This window comes from Nerophis lumbriciformis, linkage group LG32 (assembly GCF_033978685.3).
Source record: "Nerophis lumbriciformis linkage group LG32, RoL_Nlum_v2.1, whole genome shotgun sequence".
Classification (NCBI taxonomy): Eukaryota; Metazoa; Chordata; class Actinopteri; order Syngnathiformes; family Syngnathidae; genus Nerophis; species Nerophis lumbriciformis.
In genome coordinates, this window is record NC_084579.2 from 14,250,875 (window position 1) to 14,268,032 (window position 17,158).

The 17,158-nt window shown below is 36.5% G+C and overlaps 1 protein-coding gene across 1 annotated transcript in view; it reads left to right on the top strand.

Annotated features, from left to right (window-relative positions):
* The first annotated feature begins 16,004 nt into the window (after positions 1-16,004).
* Positions 16,005-17,158, top strand: part of rgs3a (regulator of G protein signaling 3a) — a 336,515-nt gene continuing 335,361 nt past the window's right edge. Inside the window, exon 1 of the mRNA XM_061927475.1 lies at positions 16,005-16,045. Within this exon, the coding sequence (XP_061783459.1) occupies positions 16,020-16,045 (26 nt within the window). The 5' untranslated portion in view covers positions 16,005-16,019. The remainder of the gene's footprint in view (positions 16,046-17,158) is intronic.

Below are 17,158 nucleotides of genomic sequence, written 5' to 3' on the forward strand. Positions count from 1 at the left end.
AAATCACAAGATAAAATAATTCCTCATTCATTTATTTACAGACAGACATGGTTTTTTATTTCATTATTGTTTATTTTGTTAATATCAGAGTCCGTTCTGCAAAAAGGTCGTCCCTCGAAGCGCCTAGCTTATGGACAGGGACCCACAGTTAAAATATACATCATTATATAATATACACAATACAATACAACTTTCCTGATCCTCTTAGCGACATTTTCTTTGTTAAAAACGACTAGCGACAAATAGAGCTTCTATTTCTGGTGTTTTTTTTGCGTTTGGAGACTGACTTCTTACCATACTTGCCAACCCTCCCGGATTTTCCGGGAGACTCACGAAATTCAGCGCCTCTCCCGAAAACCTCCCGGGACAAATTTTCTTCCGAAAATCTCCCGAAATTCAGGCGGAGCTGGAGGCCACGCCCCCTACAGCTCCATGCGGACCTGAGTCACAGTGTCGACAGCGGCCGGCCTGTTCTCACGTCCGCTTTCCCACAATATAAACAGCGTGACTGCCCAATCACGTTATAACTGTAGAATGATCGAGGGCGAGTTCTTGGTTTCTTATGTGGGTTTATTGTTAGGCAGTTTCATCAACGTCCTCCCAGTGCGGTAACAACACACAACAACAGCAGTCACGTTTTCGTCTACCGTAAAGCAGTTCGTCTGTCATAAACAGCAATGTTGTGACACTCTTAAACAGGACAATACTGCCATCTACTGTACATGCATATGTGACAATAACATCTAGGGCTTTTAGAGAGTGCAGTGCACAACTGCTATACTCATATATATATATATATATATATATATATATATATATATATATATATATATATATATATATATATATATATGTATGTATGTATGTATGTATGTGTGTGTGTATATATATATATATATATATACACACACATACATACATACATACATACATACATACATACATACATATATATATATATATATATATATATATATATATATATATATATATATATATATATATATATATATATATATATATATATATAGCTAGAATTCACTGAAAGTCAAGTATTTCATATATATATATATATATGTATATACATATATATATATAAATGAAATACTTGAGTATTTCTTTTATATATATATATATATATATGTGTGTGTGTATATATATATATATATATATATATACACACACACATATATATATATATATATATATATATATATATATGTGTGTGTATATATATATATATATATATATATATATACACATATATATATATATATATATATATATATGTGTGTGTGTGTATATATATATATATACACATATACACATATATATATATATATATATATATATATATATATATATATATAGCTAGAATTCACTGAAAGTCAAGTATTTCATATATATATATGTATATAAATATATATATATATAAATGAAATACTTGAGTATTTCTTATATGTATATGAAATACTTGACTTGGTGAATTCTAGCTGTAAATATACTCCTCCCCTCTTAATCATGCCCCCAACCACACCCCCGCCTCCAACCCCACCTCCCAAAATCGGAGGTCTCAAGGTTGGCAAGTATGCTTCTTACACTCTGCAGTTTCTGTCCCTACCGAGCAGCGGGTGCTGCTGAGCCCCTCCACCGTCTCAAAGCACTCCCAGGCGGACACACTTTGCACTAGCCTCGCCCCAGTCCAAGCTTGGTAGCAAGCTACATTTATAATACACACAAATGCACACAGGTGTACAAACTATTGTCATTAGTGGCAAAGATTGGAGCTACATCTGCCATGGGCCAAGGCCGTTTAAGCAGCCTAGCTCTGCTGGCCATTGAGTGGACACTTGTCAAATCCCTGGAAAAGACGCCTTCTTGGTACGACAGGTTCCCAGATCACTTTCTTAAAAAGGAACGGAGGGTAGAATTTGCGTATGAATAAACCAACACATTTTATGATGTAGGCCGAAATTGAGCATCCCCTCCTTGAGAGACGAGCATCCGCCACTGAACTATACCTTCAAAAACGAACAAGGGTGTCAAAGTCATTTTAGCTCAGGGGATGCATGGAGGAAAATCTATTCCCAAGTGGGCCGGAATGGTAAAATCATGGCATGATAGCTTAAAAATAAAAACTACTCAAGGTTGTTTTCTTTGCTTTACTTTGGCCAAAAATAGAACAAGCACGTTCTGAAAACGTACAAATCAAATTTTTTGGACTGCTTTGAACCCTGCGGCTTATAAAAAGCTGCGTCTAATCTATGGATAGAAAATCAAACAAAGTAGTGTATTCTGATGTGAATGTGTTTCTATTAATCCCAATGGCTTTATGTGGAGTTTATACCGTATTTTGGGGATGTTCCTTTTAGAACAGTGATTGTTAAACTGTGGTACGCGCGCCAAAGAATCGCTTAATTCAATCAATCAATCAATCAATGTTTACTTATATATCCCATGAGTGTCTCAAAGGGCTGCACAAGCCACAACGACATCCTCGGCTCAGATCCCACGTCAGGGCAAGAAAAAACTCAACCCAATGGGATGACAATGAGAAACATTGGAGGGGACCGCAGATGTGGTGACCCCCCCACCCCCTGGGCGACCGGTGCAATGGACGTCGAGTGGATCTAGCATAATATTGTGAGAGTCCAGTCCATAGTGGATCTAACATAATAGTGAGAGTCCAGTCCATAGTGGGGTCAACAGGAGATCATCTTGAGCGGAGACAGGTCAGCAGCGCAGAGACGTCCCCAACTGATGCACAGATTGAGTGGTCCACCCTGGGTCCCGACTCTGGACAGCTAGCGCGTCATCTGTGGTCACCGAATCTGTGCCCCCCCCGCCTCCACGAAGGAGAGGGGGGGCAGAGCAGAAAAGAAACGGCAGATCAACTGGTCTAAAAGGGGGGTCTATTTAAAGGCTAGAGTATACAAATGAGTTTTAAGATGGGACTTAAATGCTTCTACTGAGGTAGCATCTCTAACTGTTACCGGGAGGGCATTCCAGAGTACTGGAGCCCGAATAGAAAACGCTCTATAGCCCGCAGACTTTTTTTGGGCTCTGGGAATCACTAATAAGCCGGAGTTCTTTGTACGCAGATTTCTTGCATATGGTACAATACAATCAGCAAGATAGGATGGATTCACACACAGTTTTATTGTTCAAACTGTGTGTAATGTTACAGTGGCCAAACATAATAAATACACTTGATAAAGGGGAACATGATCACAATTTCAGAATTGTTAAAACCGTTAAAAATCAGTTCCCAGTGGCTTATTATATTTTTTGAAGTTTTTTTCAAAATTTTACTCATCACGCAATATCCCTAAAAAAAGCTTCAAAGTGCCTGATTTTAACCACCCGTCCATTTTCCTGTGACGTCACATAGTGAAGCCAACACAAACAAACATGGCGGAAAGAACTGCAAGCTATAGCGACATTAGCTCGGATTCAGACTCGGATTTCAGCGGCTTAAGCGATTCAACAGATTACGAATGTATTGAAACGGATGGTTGTAGTGTGGAGGCAGGTAGCGAAAATGAAATTGAAGAAGAAACTGAAGCTATTGAGCCATATCGGTTTGAACCGTATGCAAGCGAAACCGACGAAAACGACACGACAGCCAGCGACACGGGAGAAAGCGAGGACGAATTCGGCGATCGCCTTCTAACCAACGATTGGTATGTGTTTGTTTGGCATTAAAGGAAACTAACAACTAGGAACTAGGTTTACAGCATATGAAATACATTTGGCAACAACATGCACTTTGAGAGTGCAGACAGCCCAATTTTCATCAATTATTATATTCTGTTGACATACCCTCATGTCAGCAGGCCAGGGAAGCTAGGGTCGATATTCTTCTCTTGATCATCTTCGGGACTGTGTGAGCCAAGACATCCAGGGGGGTTTAGCTCGCTCGTCTGCGGGAACAAACTGCCACCATTGCTTGCTGTGCTACCGAGGTTCTTTGTCCCTGAATTGCTCACACACTCCGGCAGATTCAATGGGGGTCTGGCGGCAGATTTCTTTGACTTTATCGTTGGAAATGCATCTGCTTTGAGTGTCGCAGGATATCCACACATTCTTGCCATCTCTGTCGTAGCATAGCTTTCGTCGGTAAAGTGTGCGGAACAAACGTCCAATTTCTTGCCACTTTCGCATCTTTGGGCCACTGGTGCAACTTGAATCCGTCCCTGTTCGTGTTGTTACACCCTCCGACAACACACCGACGAGGCATGATGTCTCCAAGGTACGGAAAACAGTGGAAAAAACGGAAAATAACAGAGCTAATTTGACTCTGTGTTTGAGAAAATGGCGGATTGCTTCCCGATGCGACGTCACGTTGTGACGTCATCGCTCCGAGAGCGAATATTAGAAAGGCGTTTAATTCGCCAAAATTCACCCATTTAGAGTTCGGAAATCGGTTAAAAAAAAATATGGTCTTTTTTCTGCAACATCAAGGTATATATTAACGCTTACATAGGTCTGGTGATAATGTTCCCCTTTAAATACAACCTATGCTTTGTTTTTAATGAATATTTAGGCCTAGTACGCTACTGTATTTTAATGTTGGTCGTTATGGTGGTACTTGGAGAGACAATTTTTTTCTGAGGTGGTACCTGGTGGAAATAGTTTGAGAACCACTGGTCTACAAGCATTTTTCTAGCTTTGGACACACACCCACACACACACAAGCGCACACACGTAGAGCATCAAATTTCTTAGTGGTGGTGGTGTTGTTTAGCTGCTTTGAGCGTCTCGTTGGCCTTCGAACGAGGGTGCTTGTTTGTCGCGATGTCCTCGTTCAGAGTTTACTTGCGGAAACCTTCTGGAAAGTTCTCCAAGGCGCCGCTGTCCTTCCTGCTGAGGACTCACGGTGAGGAGCCGTCTCTCATCCCCTCTCTCTGAATTGACAAACACATACCGCAGTTGTAAGCGTGCACTGTGTTGTGTTTAATATTGTACTGTCATATAATAGTGTACACATGCTATGTTATTGAAGGCGCGTGTCTAGCAGAGCAACGTGATGTGGCAAGCAGGCTTTTAGTGTGCTAATGAGGCTGCCCTTCCTTATGTGGTGACACTTTGAATCATTTATGGAGGGTATTATCCACACCGGAGGAGGATGCACCCAAAGCCTCATCCATTATCCAGTGTTGGCACAGATTAATATGCATAGGTTTTTACAGGGGTGCGGCTGTATTTGGTGTTTTTGTCCCCCCGATGACAGCTTGGGTAGGAAGTTCTTTAAATGACTTTGTGACTTTGTGCACAGCTAAGAAGAAACGCTTGGATCAAGAAAACTTTACATTTTTATGTGAGCGTGGGATTGTGTGGCACACCAAATAACATACTGCTACTACTAAACAAATATGCCGCGTTAAAGGCCCTATTTCTAGTTTGATTATATAAGTCGCTAATAAAATAGAACCCTCCAAATGCAGCGTGTTATTAAAAATATAATCAGTGCGCATCTCAATTGACTTCAATGTGTTCAGCTTTCTGATCATGTGCCCCCCCCTAGTGGTTGTGTTTATACGCCTACTGTACATACCCTCTAGAACAGTGGTTCTCAAATGGGGGTACGCGTAACCCTGGGGGTACTTGAAGGTATGCCAAGGGGTACGTGAGATTTTTTTTAAATATTCTAAAAATAGTAACTTCAAAAATCCTTTATAAATATAAATAAAAACCTATCTTTTTTTCCAAATAGTTCAAGAAAGACCACTACAATTGAGCAATATTTTGCACTGTTATACAATTTAATAAATCAGAAACTGATGACCGAGTGCTGTATTTTACTTCTTTATCTCTTTTTTCAACCAAAAATGCTTTGCTCTGATTAGGGGGTACTTGAATTAAAACAATTTTCACAGGGGGTACATCACTGAAAAAAGGTTGAGAACCACTGCTCTAGAACAAGGGTCTCCAAACTTTTTACCACTGAAAAATTAAAGCATGCACTGAAAAAACAAAGCATTTAATGTGTGTGTGTGTGTGTGTGTGTATGTATATATATATATATATATGTATGTATGTATGTATGTATGTATGTATGTATGTATGTATGTATGTGTATATATATATATATATATATATATATACAGTACCAGAGGTGGGTAGTAACGCGCTACATTTACTCCGTTACATCTACTTGAGTAACTTTTGGGATAAATTGTACTTCTAAGAGTAGTTTTAATGCAACTTACTTTTACTTTTACTTGAGTATATTTATAGAGAAGAAACGCTACTTTTACTCCGCTACTTTTATCTACATTCAGCTCGCTACTCGCTACTAATTTTTATCGATCTGTTAATGCACGCTTTGTTTGTTTTGGTCTGTCAGACAGACCTTCAAAGTGCCTGCGTTACTGGTGACGTTTCATTCCGTTCCACCAATAAAATGCAGTCACTAGTGACGTTTGACTCCGTTCCACCAATCAGATGCAGTCACTGATGACGTTGGACCAATCAAACAGAGCCAGGCGGTCACATGACCTGACTTAAACAAGTGGAAAAACTTATTGGGGTGTTACCATTTAGTGGTCAATTGTACGGAATATGTACTGTACTGTGCAATCTACTAATACAAGTTTCAATCAATCAATCAAAAGTGTGAAGGAAAAAAGACACTTTTTTATTTCAAACGTACATCCCGTCACAAGCCTAAAGACTGACTGCACAGTTCCTGTCTTCACAATAAAAGTGCCGCTCCATCGCGCCTGCGCTTTCAAAATAAGAGTCTCCGAAAGCCAGCGCAAACAAGCTAGCAAGCTACGGAATTTGCCGTCAATGTATTTCTTGTAAAGTGTGTGAAAACGAATATGGAAGCTGGACAAATAAGATACCAAAAATAATAATGACACCAACCACTTTCATGTGGTATTAGACAGAAAGGAGGAACTTTTTTCTCCTGCATTTGAAAACGTGGACGTTAAGCACTGCTGTCTGATTACAATCAATGCAAGTCATCAGAATCAGGTAATACACCAACTTATATTCTTGTCTTCATGAAAGAAAGGAATCTATATGTGTTAAACATGCATGTATATTCATTAAAACACCTTAAACATGTAAACAAAAACGGCAAAATAAATAAATATAAATGATATACTGTATATATCAATGTATGTGTATATATGTATGTATATATATATATATATATATATATATATATATATATATATATATATATATATATATATATATATATATATATGATATGTGTGTGTATGTTACTCATCAGTTACTCAGTACTTGAGTAGTTTTTTCACAACATACTTTTTACTTTTACTCAAGTAAATATTTGGGTGACTACTCATTACTTTTACTTGAGTAATAAATCTCTAAAGTAACAGTACTCTTACTTGAGTACAATTTCTGGCTACTCTACCCACCTCTGTACAGTACTTATCTATGCATATTTATATATGTATGTATGTATGTGTATATATGTATGTAAATATCTGTATGTATGTATGTGTATATATGTATGCATATATACAGTACATATATACATATATACATATTTATATATGTATGTATGTGTATATGCACAGTATATATGAATGTGTATAGTAATGTGTATGTGTGTGTGTGTATATCTATATATATATATATATGTATATATATATATACAGTATATATATACGTATATATATATATATATATATACAGTATATATATATATACATACATACATACATACATACATACATACATACATACATATATATATATGTGTGTATATCTATATATATATGTATATCTATATATATATATATATGTATATATATATACAGTATATATATACGTATATATATATATATATATATATATATATACAGTATATATATATATACATACATACATACATACATACATACATACATATATATATATATATATATATATATATATATATATATATATATATATATACTGTAAATATATATATATATATATATATATATATATACTGTATATTTATACATATATATATGTACATATATGTGTGTGTGAATGTGTATATTTATACTGTGTATATACACTGAATGAAACGCTTTTGTTTTTGCCTCCATTTTTCATGCGTTAAACTCAAAGATCTAAAACTTTTACTATATATAGAAAAGACCAATCCCTCTCAAATACTGTTCACAAATCTGTATAAACCTGTTAGTGAGCATTTCTTCTTTGCCAAGATAATCCATCTCACCTCTCAGGTGTGGCAAATGAAGATGCTGATTAAACATCATGATTATTGCACAGGTGTGCCTTAGGCAGCCCACAATAAAAGGCTACTCTGAAATGTGCGGTTTTATCACACAGCACAATGCCACAGATGTTGCAATTTTTGAGGGAGCGTGCAGTTGGCATGCTGACTGCAGGAATGTCCACCAGGGCTGCTGCCAGTGAATTGAATGTTCATTTCTCTACCATAAGCCGTCTCCAAAGGCGTTTCAGAGAATTTGGCAGTACATCCAACCGGCCTCACAACTGCAGAGCACGTGTAACCACACAAGCCCAGAAACGAATTGAGTGGCCCATTGTGGGTGTGGGGTTATGGTGTTGGCAGGCGTATGTTATGGACAACGGATGCAAGTGCATTTTAATGATGGCATTTTGAATGCACATAGATACTGTGACGAGATCCTGAGGCCCATTTAGTGCCATTCACCAAAGACCCTCACCTCATGTTGCAGCATGACAATGCACAACCCCATGTTGCAACATCTGTTTACAATTCCTGGAAGCTGAAAACATCACAGCTCTGGCTTTGTAATCATACTCATCGGACATGTCACCCATTTAGCATGTTTGGGATGCTGTGGATTGGCGTATACGACAGCATGTTCCAGTTCTTGCCAATATCCAGCAACTTGGCACAGCCATTGAAGAGCTATGGACACACATTCCACAGGCCACAATCAACAACTTGATCAACTTTATGCGAATGAGATGTGTTGCACTGTGTGAGGGAGATGGTGGTCACACCAGGTACTGACTGCTTATCTGACTCCCCCCGTCCCCATTTAAGAGTAGCCTTTTATTGTGGGCAGCTTCAGGCACACCTGTGCAATAATCATGCTGTTTCACCAGCATCTTGATATGCCACACCTGTGAGGTGGGATGGATCATCTCGGCAAAGAAGAAATGCTCACTAACATAGATTTAGACAGATTTGTGAACAATATTTGAGAGGAATAGGTCTTTTGTGTATATAGTAAAAGTTTTAGATATTTGAGTTTAACTCATGAACAATGGAAGCAAAAACAAAAGTGTTGCGTTTATATTTTTGGTCAATATATATATATATATGTATATATATATATATATATATATATATATATATATATATATATATACATATATATATCCATCCATACTTTTTGGGGTCGCGGGGTATATATATATATATATATATATGTGTATATATATGTGTATATATATGTATATATATATATATATATGTATGTCTTAATAAGGTTATCCAAAAAATAGTGCTCGATACCGTAGTAGAGCGCAATATATGTATGTGTGGGGGAAAAAAATCACAAGACTATTTCATCTCTACAGGCCTGTTTCATGAGGGGGGGTACCCTCAATCGTCAGGAGATTTCAATCTCCTGACGATTGAGGGTACCCCCCCTCATGAAACAGGCCTGTAGAGATGAAATAGTCTTGTGATTTTTTTCCCCCACACATACATATATATATATGTATATATATATATCCATCCATTCATTTTCTACCGCTTGTCCCTTTCGGGATATATATATATATATATATATATATATATATATATATATATTTACACATACACACATATACTGTATATATCTAGATATAAGTATATATTTTCATATATAGTTGTATATATATATATTTATATGTTAAAGTTAATTTTTTTTTTTTTTTTAGGCTATTTTGTTAAGGAAAACCTTGTTTTTTTATGGCAAAAACACAAAAATATGCAACATTTTCAAAGTGGAATATTTCATGTAAAGTGAATAAAAGTGGACCCCACGGGCCAGATTTGGCCCCCTGAGTTGTTTTAAAGTTAAAGTTAAAGTACCAATGATTGTCACACACACACTAGGTGTGGCGAAATTATTGAAACTTTGTTTGGCCTGATAAAGGGTGGCTTCAATATTTACATGCCCCCCCCCCCCCCGAATTGTTTACAAATTCAGGTACTTTGAGGGCAAAAAGCAAAGGATTTACATAGTAGTAGTTATTAGTTTTTGCTTTTGTTTAGTGTGTAGTATTGCCTATTGTTTTTCTCATACAATTGTATGTAAAAGGAGAGAATAAGGAACTATTTTAAATATTGTGTTGATATTGTTAAACTGTCACCATAAACACACAATGTACAGTTAATGCATGTGATGGGTATCGGCGCTGGTATTGGCTGATCTCACTCATGGATTATCGTGTCGGAACTGATATCAAGTGTGTCCTGCAGGCCTGGTATTACTGTGTTGACTCAAAGACTACTTTTTTCACGCAACTTTTTCATTGTTTTATTTTTTGCATGTTTTTAATGTTTTTAAAAGCATGTCACAGGCCAACAAAAAAACAAGCCTTAGGGCGAAAAAGACCCCCGAGCCATACTTTGGACACCACTGCCTTTGTCCTCTTGTGAAGAATGTCATCCTTCACACAGCACTTCCCCACATGACTTTAGTTCACACACAACCTGGATGGAGTCGGCACCTCCCTCCTGGCTCCTTTTCTGCTGATGAAGTATTTTTTTTTCAGCTGTCACATGAAAACCATCAGTGTCTTTCTGGTCTGGCCTTATTAGGTGCTGGCGGGGCGCCTCTCTTTTCATATGCAAATGTGACAAATAAGCAACAAAGCCAAATTAAAAGCTAAGACGGATAAAGAGGAAGACGGAAGCCAGCGAAGGAGCTCCTCTTCCTTCTTTTTTCTTCTTCATGTAAATCATTCATCCTGTTTCCAATGATGTCTTTATTTTGGAAGGCGCGGGGGGTCGGGGTGGGGTTACATGCACAAAGACGTCAACGTGACTTGTTGTCCTTTCAGGTAGAAAGAACTGCGGGTTACTTGGACCTTCTCAAAGCCTTTCATTAGCAGTTTTATATTACAAATCCTCCATGTAAATGTATTTTCTAGTGCAGAGGCTTTCCAGGCCAAGGACCCCCACACTTATGTACAGATTATTCAGGGTAGACTGACCATACGTCCTTTTTTCCCCGGACACGGGCTGTCCGGGCGGAGTTTCTTAAATGCCTCAAATGTCCGGCATTTTGAGTTAGAGTTGCGTGTATTTTCAATGTACGTTCAGGGTTAAGAAGGGGTTAAAAACAAAACAAATTGTGAAAGTGTGCGCACGCAGCAGCATTCGTGAGGGAGGGGCAGAGCCAGAGAGAGAGAGAGAGTTATGATAAACGCGCATGCGTCGCCAGGCTCTGCTTTTTATCCATAGATTTATCAGATTTAATTTTTTATTATCTATAGCAGGGGTGTCAAAAGTGTGCCCCGGAGGCCATTTGCGGCCCACAGCTAATGTTTGAAAGGCCCACGGCACATTCTAAAAATACTATTAAAATAAACAAAAACATAACAAAAGTTAAATAAAAAAGCTTAATGGTGAAATGTAATTTAGAAAAAGTTGCAATGTTGACTAATAAAACAAAGCTGTTTTTTTTTCTTTCAAACTGTCATCGCTCAAAACATAATATTGAATCAAAATCAATGTTATTACGAATTATTGACCTATCCAAGGTTTCGACTACTTCACATCAAATATTCCACTTTGAAAAATATTTTCGGTTGTAGATTTTGCATATTTTGTGTGTTTGCCATTAAAACATAGTTTTGTTTGACAAAAAAGGGCGGAAAACAAACAAACAAAAAAACAACATAAAAAAAACTAAAACATTTTGAAATGAGGGATAGATCTGAAGTTGATGTAGACTCCAGGGATTTAAGCGTTAAATATAAAATGTATGTATGCCCTGGCACACCATTATCATCATTTCATGACCCAAGCAAAACACTTTTTACACTTTTATACTGAAATAAATACAACTTATTAAATAAAAACATAGAAAAAACTAGCAGCAGTGGTAAAGTTTAGATCCATGAAGGAAAGAAGAAAGTGAATGAATGTTTATAACTGAATACATTTGCATATGCATACAAATTTGTTATATTTTTTTATAATTTTTTTTTAATGAATTAAGTAACGTTTATGACAACCTTTTTCCAAAACACAATATAGAATGTGAGATATAACAGGATAATACATACGTTTATATTTTTTTTTTCAAAACACTTACAAAAAAGTGGGACCCCAACATTTTACTGTGGGACCCCATTTTGAAAATTCCTAGCGCCAACACTGCTGTCAACAGAGGAGAAAAAATGCTTTATTTAAATATATATATATTATTTATAAAGCAAGTTCAAGTATCATTGGCAAATTTGGCACGCATATATGTGTCCTCTTTTTGGGATTTCAGAATATGGTCAGCCTTATTCAGGGACCCCATATATATATATATATATATATATATATATATATATATATATATATATATATATATATATATAACCTTATTAAGACATATATATATATATATATATATATATATATATATATATATATATATATATATATATATATATATATATATATAACCTTATTAAGACATATATATATATATATAAATATATATATCTTGCATACAATTGTGATGTCAATTAAACTGATCCTAAACCTTGTTATTGTGCAATACTAAAATATTAACATTATACAGTATAGTGTCGCTAATAGCTAGCTAGCAACTTGTACTCTAATCGCTAGCTAACAACTAGCATGCTAATTGCCAGCTGAAAACTGGTATGCGATTCACCAGCTGACAACTGTTGCACTTGTCAATAGCTGACAACTGACGCTCTAATTGCTGGCTGACAAGTGATGCGCTAATCCCTAGCTGACAAATAGCGTGCTAAATATCAGATGAAAACTGGAGCGCTAATTGCTATTTATCTATTCGTGCACTCATAGCTAACTGACAACGGGCTCGCTGATCGCTAGCCGATAACTAGCACGTCGATCGCTAGCTGAAAACTGCTGCGCTAATCGCTAGCTGACGACTGGTGTGCTGATATCGATTCGCGTAAAAATTAAACGGTGACATATTTCGATATCTTTGTTGCCTGTGACGTAACGTCCAATCGTTTTACCATGAATTGATTTACGTGGACCCCGACTTAAACAAGTTGAAAAACTTATTCGGGTGTTACCATTTAGTGGTCAATTGTACGGAATATGTACTGTACTGTGCAATCTACTAATAAAATATTCAATCAATCAATCATTTACTTTATTAATCCCCTTGGGTAAATTCAGATCCGGTTGCAATGATGATAATTGTAGTAGGATGAAGGGTCAGGAGTAAATAGGCTTTGCTTCTTCCTACTCCCTTTCGAACATGTTAAACTGTGAACTGTAAACATTTATGACAAAACTTTGTAAATATGTTAGAAATAAACTACTACTACTACCACCACTACCACTAATAATAATAATAATCGCTAACATATACAATAATATAATAATTATTTTATTCAAGTTAGAGATGTCCGATAATGGCTTTTTTGCCGATATCCGATATTCCGATATTGTCCAACTCTTAATTACCGATTCCGATATCAACCTATACCGATATATACAGTCGTGGAATTAACACATTATTATGCCTAATTTTGTTGTGATGCCCCGCTGGATGCATTAAACAATGTAACTTTACCATTTACCTAGGGGGGCGGGGGTTGAGGTGGGCGGGGTTGGGTTTGGTGGTAGCGGGGGTCTATATGGTAGCGTCCCGGAAGAGTTAGTGCTGCAAGGGGTTCTGGGTATTTGTTCTGTTGTGTTTATGTTGTGTTACCGTGCGGATGTTCTCCCAAAATGTGTCTGTCATTCTTGTTTGCTGTGGGTTCACAGTGTGGCGCATGATTGTAACAGTGTTAAAGTTGTTTATACGGCCACCCTCAGTGTGACCTGTATGGCTGTTGACCAAGTATGCGTGGCATTCGCTTGTGTGTGTGACAAGCCGTAGATATTATATGATTGGACCGGCACGCAAAGGCAGTGCCTTTAAGGTTTATTGGCGCGCTGTACTTCTCCCTACGTCCGTGTACACAGCGGCGTTTTAAAAAGTCATACATTTTACTTTTTGAAACCCATACCGATAATTTCCGATATTACATTTTAAAGCATTTATCGGCCGATAGTATCGGCAGTCCGATATTATCGGACATCTCTAATAGTTACCTACTGTATCTTTAAATTTGTCCTCAAAAGGTAAGAATAATTAGTCTTCTTTCCCGCTCCCCATTTAGTTTGGCTGTTTGCTACACTTTGAGCCCAGTCTCTTTGAGGCGCCTTCATAGCGTCGCCTTTTTTTGTATGGAGGACGCTCAGATGAACCACCAGGAAGACATTAAAAGCAGCGTTCCTGCTTTGTTCTTCTACGTCGGCCTGAGCCAGTCCGGCCAGCAGGCGAGCACACAAGCAATGCCAAGCTCAGTGTGGGAACGACAAACATCCCCCGTACCCATGCAGGCACGCATGCGAGCGGGGCCAAGGTGCCCGAGACGTTATCAGTGCTAACTGGAGCGCTCCTCATGAGCGGGATAAATTTAGACGAGCACAAAGCCAATGTTAGACCAGTGGCCGTGTCAACATGGTCTCGACACAAGGCTCCGGGGTGGTGTTAACAGCGCCTGATGGCAAGTGTGTCTAAGTGGGAGGGCATAAGACAGCGTGATTGACACATTCACACACACACACACACATACACAGTGTTTCATTACTCTGTAGCTGCAAGTCTTCACTGTCTCTCGTCTTCTGTGCAGGTCAGCTGAAACGGTCAATCACGCAGGGACAGGAAGTGCTCGCTGTGAGCGGTGAGTGCTGAGGAAAAAGGCATATGTGCGCTGGCATAACAATAAAATATTGAACAGCTTCGTAAGCTACCGTGGCCCAAACCTTAGGTACTTTACTGTATTTCATGCAAACCTGGACATATTTCCCTCAGGGAATGTCTTTCTTGATGATTTATATTCATAATTAACTGCTCTCCAATGCATGCATATATAATTCATACTTGTATGTATGTATATATATATATATATATATATACACACACACATATATATATATGTATATATATATATATATATATATATATATATATATATATACACACACACACACATATATATATATATATATATATATATATATACACACACACACATATATATATATATATATATATATATATATATATATATATATATATATATATATATATATACATACAGCCCAGCCCCCAGCCAAATATTTCTTTATTGTAATTTTGAAAAATTTACCTGAATGTGCATTCACTATTTCTGTTCAAAATAGTTTGAAATGTCACATGTGAAATGTTTAAATATTAACTGTCCGTTTACTGTACTGTGCCAACTGTACTACTACATGAGTACGTGTTTTCTCTTGTTTCATTGAAAATAAAACAGCAAAGTCCATTTGGCTGTCATTTGTTTTAATTATGAGACACAATTGTGTCAAAGTCAGGATTTTTTTGTTCATGCTTGAAATAAGAAATTATTACTTTGAAAAAGCAGTTTTATACGTGTGAGTGTTGATGACACAGCTTTGCAACAGTTGATATTCTAGTTTCAAGCATGTTTTACTCAATATAGGTCATCAAATCTCAGCAACAAGCTGTAATATCTTATTGAGATCATTTAGGACCAAAACCCTTAAAACAAGTAAAACACACTCTCACAAATCTGCTTAGTGAGAAAAATTATCTTATCAGACAGAAAATAAGCAAATATCACCCTTATTTGAGATATTTAATCTTAATTATATTTCAGTTTTTGCAGTGTGGGAAGGACTAATCATTCACTTAATCAGCTATTTTCCCTCCTTTTGACAGTTTTAGAGGCACAGGGAATATTGGACGCGCATCATGGGTCATGTGACTCTTATGTCAAGGTATGATTGTGTTGTTCACTGTCATTTCCTGGCTGCTTTAATACTATACTCTATTTTATGCTGCCCTTTTTATTTTTTTATTTTTTTTGCTGCAGCTATTACATATACTGTAATATTGTACATGGTAATTGGGATTTGTTATATATTGTATATATTATATAAAAATATAATATAATATTATAATATAATATATCTGTGTATATTATATACTTTATATATAATATGTAAATATTACATATATGTTATATTGTATATTGTTGCTATGGTACATTTTTAGTCTACTTAATACCTGCATTATCCTTTCCATACTTACCCTTTCCAACTGAGCTACTGTGTGCAACAATTTACCTTGTGGATCAATAAAGTTTGTCTAAGGCTTGGTCTAAGTCTAAGTCTACATATTCTGTATCCTGTGACTGCTTCTGTGCGTTGGCATGTTTGAACTTGAATAACATGAACTTGAAGCATGAATAACATCAAATAGAAAAAATAAATGAATTGAAAAATACATTAAATATAAAATAATATGGAAAATATCAAATAAGATAAAAACCAATAAAATATACATAAAAAAATGAAAGATCAATAATATGAATTTTCTTCTGGGTTGGACTCCAGCTTACCTGCGACACTAGTGAGGATATGCTGTATATAAAATGGCTGTATGGAAATTGAATACAAAATAAAATAATATGTAAAATAATCAAACTATTATGGGCAATTATTTTGACTCGGGGGGCCAACTTTAGAGACAAACATGTGTCTGGGAGCCGGTATACCTGATTTTCAGGAACACTAATAAAAAAACTCACAATAATGTCTGATTGAATGCTAAAAACGTTATGACAGACGGCCTTAAAAAATGGTATGGAATTATTAATTTTTTTTACTGAAAAGACACCTAGAATGTACATGAAAATAAAGAATGTGGGATTTATAATATTAACTATGAACGATAAAACACTGAATATTGACAACATATGAACGTCACACCCCCTCTCGATCAACATATTTTACAATAAAGCGAAACACAACAAAAATGCACCAAACACAGCGAAATATGAACGCGAAAGGTAAAAAAACCCCCCCCACCTCCAATCTGTTAAATCTGAT